Below are 16007 nucleotides of genomic sequence, written 5' to 3'. Positions count from 1 at the left end.
GTTTTGGCAAGCCCTGCAGTAGGCAAGGTTGACTAATGATTAAAGCTGCAGAATGCCCCTACCACTCAATAGCCTTATCTTTTTTTATTTCTGGAATTCATTCCCAAAATATGTTTGGATCTCAGGTTTTGGGAAAGGAGATTATGTTTTGGGTCTTAAGGCTGATTTGGATGTTTTCTGACTTATTTCTGCCTTCTCCTGTGTGAGGATTTGCTGCTTTTTGCTCTTTATATCACTGTTAAAAAAAGATGAATCGTTACTGAAAATGGCTTTTGCATATCAAAAACAATTCAAGGTCAAATACTGTGAATTATTTTATTTATAAGGACATGACACACAACAATCAAAACAACAATTTAATCAGATTGTTTACAAATCATAATATATTGCAAAAATCTAATCATATTGGGTTACTTGACTGAAATTAATCAGCTACAATTAAAGCTGCACATTATTCATAAAACGAGTTCACTCAACCCAACAAGTTAGAGACCATGCAAATGAACCTTACTGTCTAACTTGAGATCAACCTTACAGTGAAGCAGTAGGGCCTCCTCGTCAAGTTCTTTTTAAAAGTAAGAAAAAAGTCAAAGCTTGGACTCTAGGAGGAGATTCTCATCTGCATTTCAAAGATCTTGACACAAACGACTTGTACGGAGATAAATGAAGGTAGCAATAGTGACTGCATATGATATACTGTACATATCAGTGCCATAAATGACATGTTTCAAAAATAGTTTTTATCAAAAAATTCGTAATTCAGATCTTTTTACACAAAACAAATATTTTTTTCTGTAGCTTATACAAGGACACTTATGGCCAGGTTACTGACAAGAGTTAATTAAAAAGGAGAAAAAAAATACCATGGTACTGCTCATATAATTAATGGGATACAATTTACCAAAGCAGAATCACTCATCTGCACTGTGCTTTCAATAATTGCTTACAATGAAATGAGTAGCTAGTGGATTATTTCAACCACAAAACTTATTTTTGAACTATACTCCACCCAAAATCTATTTTAACTGACATGAATTCAGCTGTTAAGGTTAAATATTTGATTAAAAAAAAAAAAAGAAAACAAAAGATTTCAGGTGGATTATTACATTAAAACCAAATAAACATTTTCTAGGGGAAGGGGCTTTTCATTACCAACAGTTGTATACAGTAAATCCCATCATAATGCACAATCAACTGCATTAACTTACAAAAAGAAAAACCTCTGATAACAGTGTTGAGATATACTGTATATACACATACACACCTCAGAAAGCCACATCGTGTCAGCAAGTGAAATGATTCGTTGTTGAATGTAAGTAATGCTGGAAAACGAATTAATGTGCCTTCCACTGACAAAAAGTGTCTCTTGCACAAGACTTGTCACTCTATAGACACAAAAGATCTAACAGTACTTCTCAGAACATAAAAATATACAATGTATTTACAGCAGAATATTCTCTATAAATTCTAGTGGGAATGATCAATGAAGAAAAATAAAGTGTTCGATGATTAACGTGGGTGCCGTCTGTCCCTGATTGTCAGTAGAGTTGTAACAAGAGGGAGTTTAACATCAATTTTCAAACCTAATTTGATGGCGCATATAAAAACAGTGTTTTACACAATAGCACCTAAGACATCACACATACATGTACACACGGAAAACAAGTGATGAAGCAGAGAGGAGACCTCACTCAATTGCATTTTCTTCAACAAGGCCTGGACAGATGTGGCTTACTAATGAATTCTAGCAAGTAGGTGATAGTTATCAAAACTACAGATATCTGGAACATGATTCTGTACTCATATACATATATTGCAGCAGTCAATGAAAATACCATTTCCTTCTTAAACTTGGTGCTATTTCTTGATACAATTCTAAATAAAATGGGCGAAAAATTAAATAAAGCTCCCAGATCTCAACGTATTACAGACTGAATAGGTTGATAGCTTATGTGTTTTGTTATTATTGTGCAAGTGGAATTAGTAGCCTTAGAGCGCTGACTGAGAAAAAAGAAATACATATACATATACAGGAATGAGTAAAAGAAAAAAGAAAAAGGCACAGATGCAAAACTAATAAAACTGGAAAACCAAGCACCTCATTTCCACATGTACTATCTTTCATAATATAGCCTTAATCAAACTATGACTTTCAATCAATACAAGGGGGTCTAATCACATTGTTGTTTCCCCAAAACCTGTGCATCTTCCAAGAAGAACAATCAGAGTACTGTAAAACTGCAGCTACAGGAGCTACATCATAAGTGACGAAAGCCAAGAGCATTATCTGTAGTTTCACATGAACTAAATCTTACGCGAGGGTCAGTCTCAGAAATCTGATTTGACAAAAAGTTGCCTTTTTAAGTGAAGGTATTATGCAATTCCTCCACTGTGAAAGTACATACTACATTCCCTGTAGTGAAAATGTGCAAATTGTGCAGAAATGAAGCACAATCTTCTTAAGTAATTTCACTACAACTCACCAATACCTCTGAAGGAGAATAAGAATTATCCTGCAACCATTACATGCGTGCAGCTATTTGATACCCAAATCTTTTTTTTTTGGGGGGGGGGGGACTATTAAAACTTTAAATCTAATAGAGCCCAGCCTTTTTATTACACAGCCTACCATGCACTAGAGTCACATTTGTACAAAAACAGTGCCAAGAGATTCAAAGGGAATACATTATTCCACACAATGTAATACAATTTATAAATTAGAATTTCTTTTTTTTTTTTTTTTTTTCACCAACCAAATTAGGCCCAATCTGTCAATGGAAAATAAACTAGATTCCATATCAGAAAAACACAATCGGTTCAATCTTTCCTGTAGCATTCATTACACAGATCATGTAGAAACACCCATTTCAGGTGACAGTAAAGTGACTTCAACATAAAGTGAAGAATCAATTATGACCTAATCATGGTGTCGTTTTCAGCTGGAATAAAAAGGAGTGAACTTTAATTTAACCAGATAGACAGCGAGGGGAGGTAGATGCAGTAAGAGCAAAAAGGCATATATTTTATATATATATATATATATATATAAATAAATAGGGGCCTATATTTTAATAAGTGGAAATGTTGCTTTAAGCAGCGAGAGCGAGTGTTGATTGACAAAACATAAACTTTACGGCAAAGGTATGAAAGAATATTTCACTCTCTCTTGCATTACACTTTGGTCGCTTAATCTCTCAAATGTACATTCTAGAGCAAGAAATATACTAATAACAAATACAGTTTGTTTTTTTTTTTAAAGGGGAAATGCTAATTATGATTGATACGTTTTCAGTATTCCCGTTCTATGAGGTTGCACTTAAAAAATAAAAAAAAACAGAAAAAAAACCCCAAAACATTAGTATGTTTTTTTAAACAAAATGTTTTGAGAAAGAGCACATAGTTGCAATGGGACTTGTTTTGGCAAAACAGGAGACATGAGATAAAGTGCTGCTGAAATTATAAACAGAAATGAATACACCCTCCCCCAGACTCCTTCAGCCAAAGGTTTCACTGGATGAAACATCAGGGGAGGAGTTCAATTGAGACCTGGTCTCAGTGACTCTGACTAAAGGGAACTCTGAGAAGTCTGTGCTGTGTCCTCGGAGACTTAATTGTCCATTGGCAACAGTAAACTGTGACGAGGATCCAGATCTCGATGCCTGGAAATGAGATTTGAAGTTCTGATCGAAGGAGCTTATCTGAAAAGTCTGCAGTATGCCTTGTGAAGAGTCTGTCTTTTTGGAGGGCGAGACCTGCTCCAGAAAGTCCTCCTCAGCTGGGGACACTGCGGAGGGAGGGGTGGTCTCATCACCTGAAAATGAAAATGAGTGCTGGGAGTCCCCGACCAGTAATCCAAAGTGAGGTTTCTCTAAAGTGGACCTTAGCGGAGAGCTCATCCCTGATTTGAACCTGCTGGGGGAAGGAAACTGTTTCTCGGTGGAGAACAGAGGTTGTCCAGCTAAGGTGGGGTTTTCGGAGACCAAGCTGAGGCTTTGACTGGTCAGGTAGCTGTCGTTCTGGCTGGTCCTCTCCAGTGCTTGCTGGAGAAACTTGGAGTACTCTTGCAAGAGGCTGACCTTCTCAGTAGCTGGCTGAGCCTGGGCACTAGAGGCTCCCATACTCTCCACCGGGCTGCTGTCTGAAACATCAGAGGAATTAATAGATATGCTTGACGTCACCTCTGTGTCAGCCACACTGAAGGAAATGTCTGATTGCCCGTTGGCTTTGTTGGAGTAGTGATCCAACAGTGTCTGAAGAACCTCGTCTGGCAGCACATTCTTGTCATGTGACGCTTTAATTTCCGCGTTGATGGGCTGGGGCTCTAGGATGGTGGCGGGGACAGTCTCGTCGATGACAGTTGACACCACAGTTTGTGTAACAGGCGGCTGAGAAGAAATGCTGCTCGTGTTCAGGTTGTAATCCCGAGTGTTGTTGGCCATTGCTGCCTGAAGATAACGCTTCTTCTTGAGAAACTGCATGGCGTCGTCGTAGTTTGTGCTGCTGGCTGCTGGCTTTGCTGGTCCTCCTTGAAGAGTTTCAACTGACTCGAGTTCAGTGTTGCTTTCTACGTCTAAAAGGCCTTGCTTGTCCACGATTTCAAAGGTGTACTGTGTGACCTTAGTATTTTCCTCAAAGGAAGACAAAGTGGACAGGCAGGGGGGAGGCTGCTCATTGGACTGTTTAAGACTCCTCTTGGGGACTTTCTTCAGAACTAGTTTTGGAGGAGTTGTGTCTTCTGTTGACACTTCTCCCTCTTGGTGTTGGCTACCCGTTTCTTCAGGAAGTTCCACAGAGTAGCCTGCAATCACATACTCGTGTTTTACTTTGGAGGACACAGCATAGAGAGGTAGACCGTCAATTTTATTCTGTCTCTGCTCGTCCTTCTCCTCCGTTTCTACGACAGCGACAGTGTGCCCTTCTGTCTGGGGAGCAGTGGAAGCGCCTGAACTCTTATCTGCACACTTTTGGCGCTTTTTCTTGGGCAGCGAGCACTCTTTGGCGAGAAAGGGGAGGCCTAAAGAATCTGCTTCGCGCAAAGGCCCAACTTTACCAGCTGCCTTGTTGGCCTTTCTCTCTCTGTTCTCATGACACATTCGTCTGTGCTTCAAAACCCGGTCTGTTCTGGAGAAGTACTGTGGATAGAGGACAAAATACATTTATTCTACTGTACTTATTTACACACTGGCTTTGGCTAGTATTTTCATCCGTTCACTCTGTATGTTCTGTGTTTACATCCTGACACATATAAAGACCACTAATATGAGCACCACTTCTAAATACCTGTTTTTCCACTATATTCAAAAGACCTTTTCACAGGAGCCATTTTGACATGAAAATAGTAGGCTAAACACAGGTGTTACCAATGGTAGTAATTAGGGTAACGTTCCATTCAGATCAAACAGAGCCAAGGTGCTGCTATTGTGTTGCGTGTTGGCTCAAGGAAAAACTGTGACTACACTAAACGGGACGGAACCTTAATTAGTATTGTTGGTACCACCTGCGATTACCCTACATAGAGACCGTAATACCCAAAGTTTTAGCACATATACACTGGCTAAGAGTAGTGTTGCTTTCGTCAACGAAAATTATGACTAAATATCGTCGTCAACAACCCATTATCACCAGACGGAAAAAAAAACGAAGCCAAAAAAAAAAGGGGTGATATAAAAAAAAAAAAAAAAAAAAAAAAAAAAAAAATAATTTTAAAAAAAAAAAAAAAAAAAAAAAATTTTTAAAAAAAAAAAAAAAAAAAAAAAAAATATTTTTTTTTTTTTTAAAAAAAAAAAAAAAAAAAAAAAAAAAAAAAAAAATTATATATATAAGACCCCCACCCCGCCCACACAAAAAACGGTCAACGAACCTTTATCACGTGACGGAAACGAGACCGTAACTGGTTTGTTTTTTGATTTTTTATTTATTTTATTTAAATTTTTTTTTTTTAAAAAAAAATTTTATAATTAAATTAAAATGTCTATACTATACTAGGTACTTGTACTATATTAACTGGGTTAAATAGAATTGCATTTCTAAAAAGAGACTAAAATACAATTTTCATTGACTAAAACTAGACGGAAATAGTCTTGGATAATTCTGACTGAAATAAGTCTAAAATGCTCAGACTTTTAGTCGACTGAAACTTGACTAGACTAAAAAGAGTATAAACGTGACTAAAACTAATAAAAACTAAAATGACAGTTTGACACAAAGACTAGACTAAAACTAAAATTAAGACAGGCTGCCAAAAACAACACTAGCTAAGAGTAAGATTTAGTATCAGAATCAGAAATACTTTGTTGATCCCTGGGGGAAAATTTGTTTGTCTGTTTTTGTGTGTATGTAAAGCACTTTTGTAAACATTGTTTTTTAAACAGTGCTATACAAATAAAGTTATTACTATTTGATGTCAAAGTGGCTGCTATGACAAAGGTCTATTGTCTCACTGCTTGCAGATGCACTATTAACAAGCTAGCAGACAAGCAAACAAAAACAGAGCTTACCTGGTGACAGTAGTCACATTGGTAGGGCTTCTCTCCACTGTGAGTCCTTTTGTGTCTCTCCATGTGGTACTTCTGGATGAACCTCATCCCACACTCATCACAACGAAAAGGCTTTTCACCTAAAGAAAAACACGAGAAAAAGAAAAAAGAAAAAGACAAGCTGACTCACGTGAAATTAAAACGACAAATAAAATCCAACTGCATGCTGACTGCTGTTCATTCTTCACTCACCAGTGTGGATTTTCTCGTGTCTCTGGAGAAGATATTTCTGAATGAAGCGCATATCGCACTGGCTGCACTGAAATGGCTTCTCACCTGGAGTTTGAATAATACACATAAACACTATTACATAAATAACAACCAGCATCCACTGTCAACATCTAATTTCAAAGCAATTATTATAAATACAATAGCATTTTCAAACATGACTGAGTAATTCCTACCAGTGTGAATGAAGACATGCCTCTGTAGATGGTAGTTGGTTCTGAATGCAGCATTACAGTGCACACAGACGTGACACTTGGGGTTTTGTATACCCAATGATCCATCATCATTGATGCTGAGAATCTACAACAGCAAAGGGAACAAAGACAAATACTATTGTTATTCTACTCCTCCAGCCGTCACTGTGGAAAATTCTCACACACAAGCAATAGAAATTTGATTTCCAAAATAAAACTGACTTGCACCTTTGCTGGTGAACGCTGCTTCCTTTTTTTCTTCTTGGGACACACCATCAGGTCCTTAACTCCTTTTTTGTCCTTCTTTATCTGGGCCGATGGCTCAGACTGCTTCAGTTCCTGCTTGATGCTCAACTGTAAAAGTAGGACCATAGATAGGCAAGACATTTAACAAGGCACATGACCTACTTTAAAGCCCACCCACACATCCAGCAGCTTATCCGGGTCAGACAGGTGCAATAGGGCAAGCAGAGGATAATCTACCAATGTGAGGGGACCTCACCATGAAGCAGCTGCTTCCCCACATTCTAAGAAGCCAGTTGATGTGGTTCAAGCATCCTCTGAGGATGACCCCCTGCTGAAGGCAAAATACATCAGAGAAAAACCTCAGGCCCTAGAAAGTCTTCCAGGAGCATCTCCAGATCTCACATCTGACATATTTTAAATTATGCTGCCACATTCTAAGAATTAGGAAAATAACTTGGTGAGTACAAAGTTTTTCTTACAGGCAGAAACTATAGAAATTAGATCCAAGTTGTAATAAACAGGACTTTAAGCCTGATTCTGTGGATCAGTTCAGGTTATCCTTGATGTTTACACTCAGAGTAAGAGGTTGTCTCTTAAATTCACACATGCTGTGTCTTTATTCTTTTGTAATGCAAAAGACTTAAAAGCACAATCATTTCAGCTACTGCCTTTCTCACTGTGAAAGCTCCTCCTCCTTTTGTATTCTGAGTGCGAACCAGGTACACAAGTGTGAGTGAGGCGATCCCTTACTACAACATATTATCCTCATTGTTTAAGAATGTTATATTTAATGATGTTCTGTGGGGCTTTCTACTTCTAATATTTATGTCATACACTTTATATCACGTTCCTTAACTACAATGTTAAATACAGTATTCCATTTCAGACCACTTTTTTACGTAAAACTTTGGCATTGTGTTGCAAACCGGCACTAAGCCAGCTCATGAGTATCAACAGTAGTTAAGTGGGCCAAGGGTGGTTTTCATATATGTGTCAATACCTCTGTAAATCTTCAGTGCTGCAAGAACTGATGTCCTTGCATGAGATGACATGAAAGGAAACTCACTATGAGGGCATGGAGACCGTACATACAGTATCCACACATATAATCTTATCTATACATGGACTCCTTTCTTAACCAGCATGAACTCACTGGCATATGAAGCAAGCAGGGAAACTTATTGGTGAGTTTTAGGGGGAAATGCACTCCCACCTCGCCTCCTCCCTCCTCTTCTCCTCCTCCTCCTCCTCCTCCACCATTCTTTGTCATCTCCTCCTGCATCATCAGCTGCTCCGGAGGGACCAGGTCATGTGTAACCAGCGAGCTCCCAGTCAAGTCCTCATCTTCGTCTTCGTCGTCATCGTCCTCGGCCAGCAGAGGGTGGTTTGCCAGCGAGCGTTCCCCAAGAGTCATCACCACCAGTCCACCTCCGCTGACCAGCCCGACCCTCCCTCCTCCATCTATTCCTCCACTGCTGCACTTCAGCAGCATACCCTCCAGCTTGTCCTCAGTGTTCATCTTACATAGAGTAGTTCTTGAGTCTGTGAAAAGACAGAAATAGAGAGATGACTGGACAATGTCGGCACGCTGAAATGTTTTAGTTTGACATGAGAAGGTGGATGTGGAATCACACGCAATAAAAACATCAAGGCATAACGAAAGTCAAAATAAGTATTTCCGCTGTGTCTCTTGTTGTAAAGATAACAAAGATGGAGCAGTCAAAGATGCAACTAAGATGATAAGCACACTGCAAATTGTGATGGTTACTGATTACTTTAATGTGCAAAGGTCACTTTTTAATTCCTGGCATCACAAAACCTAAAGGCACAGGTACCCACGTTGGTAATGAACCCCGGCAGGAGCAAGTCAACAACACTAGCTCTACTCTAGTTGACGTGCACCCCCCCAACCAACCCCATGAAAGTTGTCTTTAAGATACTCATACTGTTAAAATATAAATACACGTATTCCCGTTCAGTAACTCACAAATTGCACATACAGTACTAGCTCTTGGATAGATAGATATACTTTATTGATCCCAAGCTGGGAAACTGCAATCAATAAGAATATGGCTTGTAATCTTACAAAAAAAGTTGTAAAGACTTCCACATCTAACGCTACTGCACAAACAATGCCTCTTCTCAGTAAAGTGTCAACTTTTTGTAACTGGGTCAGCTGTTGTTTCTGTAATCTTATCTCACAAAATGTGCTATACAGTGTAAAGTGATAGCAGGCACTGTGGCACCACTCAGAAGGTTGAAAATCAATTTAAAGAAATGTGCTTTTAACCCGAAACATTGAAGTCTGTTTATGTAACTTAACTTAATGTAACGTTAAGTCAGGCAAGCTTGTTTTATTTATAATATTTCCCCTCAAAGACGGCAGTGTACGCTGACAACAACACACAAACGCAACCGAAAGTGCAGTAAGAAAACCAGCTACACGTTTTCTTTCTACTGCAACACTACACTGATGTCGCGTTTGCTCTTCGACAAGACAAAATTTAGTAAACTCGCAAATCACTTGATCTCAAAACGGCATCGCTAGCTTAACGTAGCACCAGTGGGCCGTTTGGTAACACTGTTCTGGTATACACTGACCCAGCAGGCAGCAACGCAAGGTAAGTAGCTGTCACAGTTTAGAAACACAACAACAACAACCACTCAGCCCCACATGTAAACACACTCACTGTGTCACTTAGGTTAAGTGGGTTAAAAGTCTCTTGCTAGCCAGCTAGCTAGCCGCGGTTGTCACATCCATGTTCGCGTCACATTTACGACCGTTGCTGAAGGCGGGCAGGGAGAGAGAGAGTGCGACCGCGCCTTCAAAATAAAGCTCGTTCACGGGTTTTAAAATCCAACACGCCGTCAACTAGTGCGAGAAACTGTCCACATTAACGTGTGTTTGTGAGTATAACTGCCCTAAACAACCCGTATCGACTAAACATACGCGTGGTCTTCACTACTAACCATCCTCAGCGGCATTATCTCGAATGAATTTACTGAAATGTTTTACTCTGGCAGCAGCGACCGGAAGTTCTCTTTCACTTACTCCCACTTGACGTGTAGGTCTACGGCCTGTCTGGAAGCTAGGTAGCTTAGCCGCTAGCAAGTTGCTGCAAACATTCGTCCGTCTCTCTGCTGCTGTCACAATAAAAGGATGAAACCGCATCCTCGTGGTTCTGTAGACAGGTCTGCTCACACGCAGCGTCCAACAATAAAACTCTGAGCTCACAACAAGCGACACACGTGGCATTAAAACCCCACTTTCGTTTGCACATTTGCCCCAAACTTGTCAGCAAGGGCTTAGCGCCTCAAGCCTCCTCCAATAGGCCCCCTGTGTTATTGCCTGCTAGTAAAGCACACGCTCGCTCCCTAACACAAACAATAACAACCGTCTCAGCGGCGCACAGGTGATATGTCAACCGTGAAAAGCTGCATAGTTTTCTCTTACCTGCTATGCGTCTTAAACCCGTATAGCTATCATGATTGTTATGCAAGACTACAGAGTCCTGATGGTGTGCGGAATAATCAAACACACCATCACGTTTCATGGGAGGCAGGAACATTTCTATTTGTCGCCATCTAGTGGTTGTCATTGGTTGGTGAGGAGCCGTGCGCTTCAGTGTGGCGACCTACTTCTAATGAATGATCTTTAATATTAATAATACTAATACTAATACTAATAATAATAATAATAATAATAATAATAATAATAATAATAATGCCTTAATAGTTGTCATCAGTCAGCTTTTTTATATTTTTTTAATTAGTCGCTCAAAAATATGTATGGTTAAATGTACGGATAATGCATTCTATTAATAACTTGCACACTGGCTAAATATGATTTGTGGCCATCTGATTGAATCGAGGCGGAAATCAAGCACGATCCTATTAGTGGGTTAGAGGCTACATGAAAAAACAGTTTCATGCAGTCATGTCTTTACATGTAATGAGGTGTATTTCCGGATGAAGAGGCTATAAAACTATAAACAACGCTGATTTTCCTTATTTTGCTGGGTAGTAATGACCGTGTAAATTACACAAGTGCTGTTGTATGTTTGGTATAATATATTCCTTAAAATAAAACAAAACTCTGAACAGCCTTTTCAGTTATCTGCTGCTTGAAAATCTGCATTACTGTGACTTAATAATAGTTTTCCATGCCATTTTTAGACCACCTTCCCTTTCATTATGGGATTATTATGGGATTAGTTCTTTTATGAAAGGGTGCGTTAAGGCAACAGTAGCTATAAGTACCAACCCTATAAGAATAATGTAAAATAGCAGTAAAGGGCGGATTAAGTGGAAACGGGTTTAATGCAATAACCATCTGTATTCACCTATTAATCCTTCGACTGACAGCTTAAGTGATGTTGAGGGTCGTGATAAGATGATAGCCTGTCATGCTGAGCCATCTCACACACACACACACACACACACTCTCTCTCTCTCTCTCTCTCTCTCTCTCTCACACACACACACAGACACACACACCACACTCTGCTGTGAGGAATACTAATCAACCTGTTTGCCTACAAGTACAGCAGCTCGGCGCGCAACTTAGGACTTCTCCATTCTGTGTCTAGAAACGTCTCTGCTGGACTTAATTTAAACCTCTACCTGCTGAATTTTTTTTTATTAGTGCAACCTTCTTTGAACGAACCGCGGCTGTTATCACTCCTGTCTCTGTCTCCTCTGATGTGCGACAGGCAGCCGGAGAGAGTGGATCTGGGGACAGACAGGCTACTCCTGCGCCGCGTCTAGCAAGGGAAGTCCCCCACGCGTTGCGCGCCTGGATCGCCGGTATAAATTCGCGTCTCGGAGTGCGTGTGCATGTGCGCCAGGCTCTTGATGTGTGTGTCCGCGCACGCCAAAGCCCCGGGCTCCGTCCTCAACAGTTGCTACCGGAGCGGCGGAGAGGAGAGGTGGAGAGCGAGAGAGATAGCAGACTGAGGACGGACGGACGCGGAGCCCCACGCCGCTCTGCCCGGCTCTGCTCCTGACATGCAGTCGCTCATCTCTCCGGTGACCAAGGCCATCCTAGTTGCACTCTTCATCTTCGCCATACTCCTCATCCTCTATGTGATCCTTTGGTACATTTGCAGAGACGTGGACTGCGATCACGGCATTTGAGGATTCCGTTAAAACGGGAATAACGGGAATTTCACAATGGGGCGCACAGAGGAGCCCGCAGAGCCCAGGGTCATCCCGTAAGTCTGATGTCTTCCTTTTTGTCTCGTCTTTCTTGTTGTGTATGCGTGTTTGTAGGTTATCTCTCTCTCTCTCTCTGTGCGTGTGTGTGTGTGTGTGTGTGTGTGTGTGTGTGTGTGTCTCTCTCTCTCTCTCTCTATCTTTCTTTCTCTGTGTGTGTGTACACTCGTGCATTCCCGTCGTGCGTAATGTTAAATGCGCTCTGGTTGGAAGGTGATGGCCGAAGTGCCTCTCCACCGGCACCCGGTATCCCAAACCCCTGAATGAGCAGAGCCCCAAATTCCTTTCTGTCCAACTTGACAGCGATCATCTATCAATGCTGGCTTATGTATCACAGACCCGGTGCTGTTACTGACAGTGAATCCTCAAAGGTGATACAATGTCATCAGGAAGGATATCGAACTGGTGTCAAACGGAAGACGGTGCGGGCGCGCGTGTGTGGGCTCTAATAGAGAACGAGGACCTCCGGTGACATTGCGGTAAACGGCGTGGGTGTCCCTTAAGGTCAAGAACAACAGTGTTTACACCAGGTTGCCAATATTGTTTTTGTCCCCCTTCATCCTCCTCCCGTATATCTGCAGCATTAGTTCATGTTCAGTTCATCTTGCTCTCCGAGGATGCTTCCACATTGGCATTTTACATCCAACGAGATAACAGGATTATCTCTATTGGCTCCTTTGCGTCTTATTCCTAATCTGCCTTGTGCCATGTTTTGGACTCCTTATCATGAATACCCCACTAATGCTTTTACGCATTGCACGTTTATATTCCCCTTGACATCACTGAGCTTGTTCAACATGCTATGTCCAATCTTAGTTTAGAAGGATGCTCTTATATTTACTTTTTACACACACACACACACACACACGCACACACACACACGCGCGCGCGGAGCATCTATTGGCCACGCTTAACGAAGGACTTCTCAATATTGCAGGCACGTTGGCCGCCAATCTCTACATGCTGTCACATGGCCCACAAAGCTATTAAACATGTGAGGTATGATTGCCATTTTTCATCTTGGTCCAAAGCATTTTGTTTTCATCTCCAGCAACCCTCGAACCAGAAGAATTAACACACTGTTGGCAAGTTTAAGTGGATAATGTGAAGGACACGCCAAGGACATGTTGCCTTTTAAGGGTTTTTAGGACATTTAAGCAGGAATACAGTGATAGGGATTCAAACCAAAACACAGTTTTTCATTTGCAGAAAGGAGTTTACTCATATTTTTTGTTTCCTGTAAATCTTTATGATATAAATTTACATTACACATCTTGATGTAACACAAGGATCGCCTTTTAACAGGGGAAAAGCAGGACACACTCCCTGATAAAATATAAATGATTGGTAATCACTGACTTCAGCTCGCACTGTAGTTTAGCCACCCTTTTATAAAACGCTACATCACTTTTTTTGCCTGTAAATACCAGAGGATTTAAACAACTAAGCATCTCCCCCACTTTGCGAGATAAGTGCAAGTTTAAGATTAAAAAATTAAAACCTTCTTATTTTGAGCAATGGGTTCCACACTCTAGTATTTAAAAATCCATAAGAAGCCTAAATGCTGGATGCAGCCATGAGGAAGGAACCCCGCAGCCTCCTAAACTGTTGTGTGTACTCTCCCGCAGAGAAAAGGAGGGAGTCTGGTTGGTAGATGCCCTCTTTGACCGGACTACAAAATGATTCCTGTCAGCCGTGAGTAGATATGTGCAAATAGCATGTGTCACCCCTCAACACACACACGCACACACACACACACACACACACACACACGCACAGACACTAAATGACAGATCAGACTCTATCAGCCCCAGTAATGACATAAAAAGAGAGAGAGAGAGAGAGAGGGAGAAAGACAGAGAGAGATAGAGAGAGCTAAAAAGGTATATTACAACTGCTTCAACTGTTGGTGTCTGTCTGTTTAAACCAGTGCCCTGGATTGTCTGTGTGTGTGTGCAAGTGTATGTGTGTGTGTGTGTGTGTGTGTGTGTATGTTAAGGTGGAAAGAAGGGAAAAAGAGGTGAGTGGCTGTGTATGTTTGTGCAGTTTGTTAAAGAAGAATGACTGTGAGTGTGTGCGCGTGTGTGTGTGTGTGCCAGCGTGGGAGGGGGTTAAACACTGACATGCTCCAGAATGACAGATGAAAAAAAAAAAGTGGAGCAGGGAAGGCTCAGTGGGACTCAGCATGGGAGACAGGTGTGTGTGTGTGTGTGTGTGTGTGTGTGTGTGTGTGTGTGTGTGTGTGTGTGTGTGTGTGTGTGTGTGCTATTGAGCATGACTGAAATTCACTCAAGTTTATTGAAAATGTTTTCCTTCATTAAATACATGTGTAAACTGCAGTAATGCAGTGTACTAACAATGGTGTAATGGTATATGAAGGGTGTGAAAAAAACAAAAACAATTACACACATCAAGGACTGTTTCAAAATGAGGATTTTACCATATTCTTTTCCAAGCATGTCTTCTGGTTTTCACTTTATCTTCTTTTTGTTTTTATCATAACTCGTGTGTGATACAGGTAATTTATCCCACAAACACAAGTTAGTAACAGCAGTTGTGATGCTATATGGGAGGCAGACAGGCACTGACAGAAGGGTCTCTTGTCATAAAACATTTGGGGATAGAAAAGATAAAATATTGAAGCTTTAGGTTGGGTTTGTTAACGTATTCTGGCCTCAGAATATTTATAAACTATATATGACAAAGTGTGTGTTTCCATCAGCCATGCATACTCACAAATAATTTATAGTGCACAGAGAAGCTACACCCCCCCATGCTGATACATTCCACAGTCCTATACAATACTGCCTTTGTATAGAAATAATAAGAGAAGTTTCCCCATCACTGAACTATAAATGCGACTGTAAAGGTCAGGATTTTCTATTTGGGTTGCTGAGCTGTGGCGTTTAAGGTCACAGAGCAGAAGCTGCATCCACAACTGATGGTAAAAGAAACACATTTAATAACACTATTGTTTGGCATTCGCTGTGAATAATTTAAGTATATTTACATTTTCAATATTTGTCCTTCAAGTGTTGAACAGCTTCAAATACTATTTAGCATAGTGTTGATCAATTCAGTTACAAATGTTGTAGACCTCGATCTTTACGCAAGAATATACAACTTCTAGTCACCAAGTTTATTAAAATATCACATCCTATTTATCGATAATACAAAAACAAACAAACAAAAAAGACTGTTAATACATAACAATATAGTTTCTGGATATCCGTAAAATCTTTTCTTTCTTGGAGGTCAGAGGTCAGGTTTAACAACAGACTAGTACCACTGGAGCAAGAGTCAGCGTCCTGTTCAAAGACACTTCAGTAATGGATAAATCATGGATACTTAACAGTACAGGGACTTGAACATGGCTTATTGGTCTAAAGGATTATCGCTGTACTGTATGTAACATGTGCTGATTAAACAGTGTTAAACAATAGTTAAACAATATTCATTGGACTCCCAGTAGGTTGCAGTTCCCTAAAAGATACACCAAGAATAATAAAGCTCAAATACACTTGTTTATTTAATATTGTTCAAGATTGTATTTTTAACTCCTTCCTCTCTCCTTTACATGATTTGGATA

The 16007-nt window shown here is 40.4% G+C and overlaps 2 protein-coding genes across 11 annotated transcripts in view; one reads left to right on the top strand and one right to left on the bottom strand.

Annotated features, from left to right (window-relative positions):
• Positions 1-301: 301 nt before the first annotated feature.
• On the bottom strand, positions 302-10788 carry znf148 (zinc finger protein 148). Of its 4 annotated transcripts, none has more exons than XM_051403938.1 (7): positions 10659-10788; positions 8358-8746; positions 7187-7312; positions 6941-7064; positions 6729-6812; positions 6498-6616; positions 302-5132 (listed from the first exon to the last, which is right to left on the bottom strand). In XM_051403938.1, the coding sequence occupies exons 1-7, from the start codon at positions 10771-10773 to the stop codon at positions 3495-3497; spliced, it is 2595 nt and encodes an 864-aa protein (XP_051259898.1). In that variant the 5' UTR covers positions 10774-10788; the 3' UTR covers positions 302-3494. The 4 variants fall into 4 exon arrangements, with proteins under 4 accessions (XP_051259898.1, XP_051259899.1, XP_051259901.1 ...); XM_051403939.1 differs by having other exon boundaries at positions 8418-8746; positions 10659-10787; XM_051403941.1 differs by lacking the exon at positions 10659-10788 and adding an exon at positions 10257-10613.
• An 876-nt stretch (positions 10789-11664) lies between these two features.
• LOC127365649 (dehydrogenase/reductase SDR family member on chromosome X-like) overlaps positions 11665-16007 on the top strand; it is a 48149-nt gene continuing 43806 nt past the window's right edge. For 2 of the 7 annotated variants that reach the window (XM_051403965.1, XM_051403967.1), the window contains exons 1-3: positions 11667-12417; positions 13356-13417; positions 14047-14113. In XM_051403965.1, coding sequence (XP_051259925.1) covers positions 14098-14113 — 16 coding nt within the window. In that variant the 5' untranslated portion in view covers positions 11667-12417; positions 13356-13417; positions 14047-14097. Of the gene's footprint in view, positions 12418-13355; positions 13418-14046; positions 14114-16007 lie in introns of all 7 variants that reach the window. The other 5 variants (XM_051403963.1, XM_051403961.1, XM_051403964.1 and 2 more) reach the window with 5 other exon arrangements.

This window comes from Dicentrarchus labrax, unplaced genomic scaffold (genome assembly GCF_905237075.1).
Source record: "Dicentrarchus labrax unplaced genomic scaffold, dlabrax2021, whole genome shotgun sequence".
Lineage (NCBI taxonomy): Eukaryota > Metazoa > Chordata > Actinopteri > Moronidae > Dicentrarchus > Dicentrarchus labrax.
This window is presented reverse-complemented; position numbering and strand designations above follow the sequence as displayed.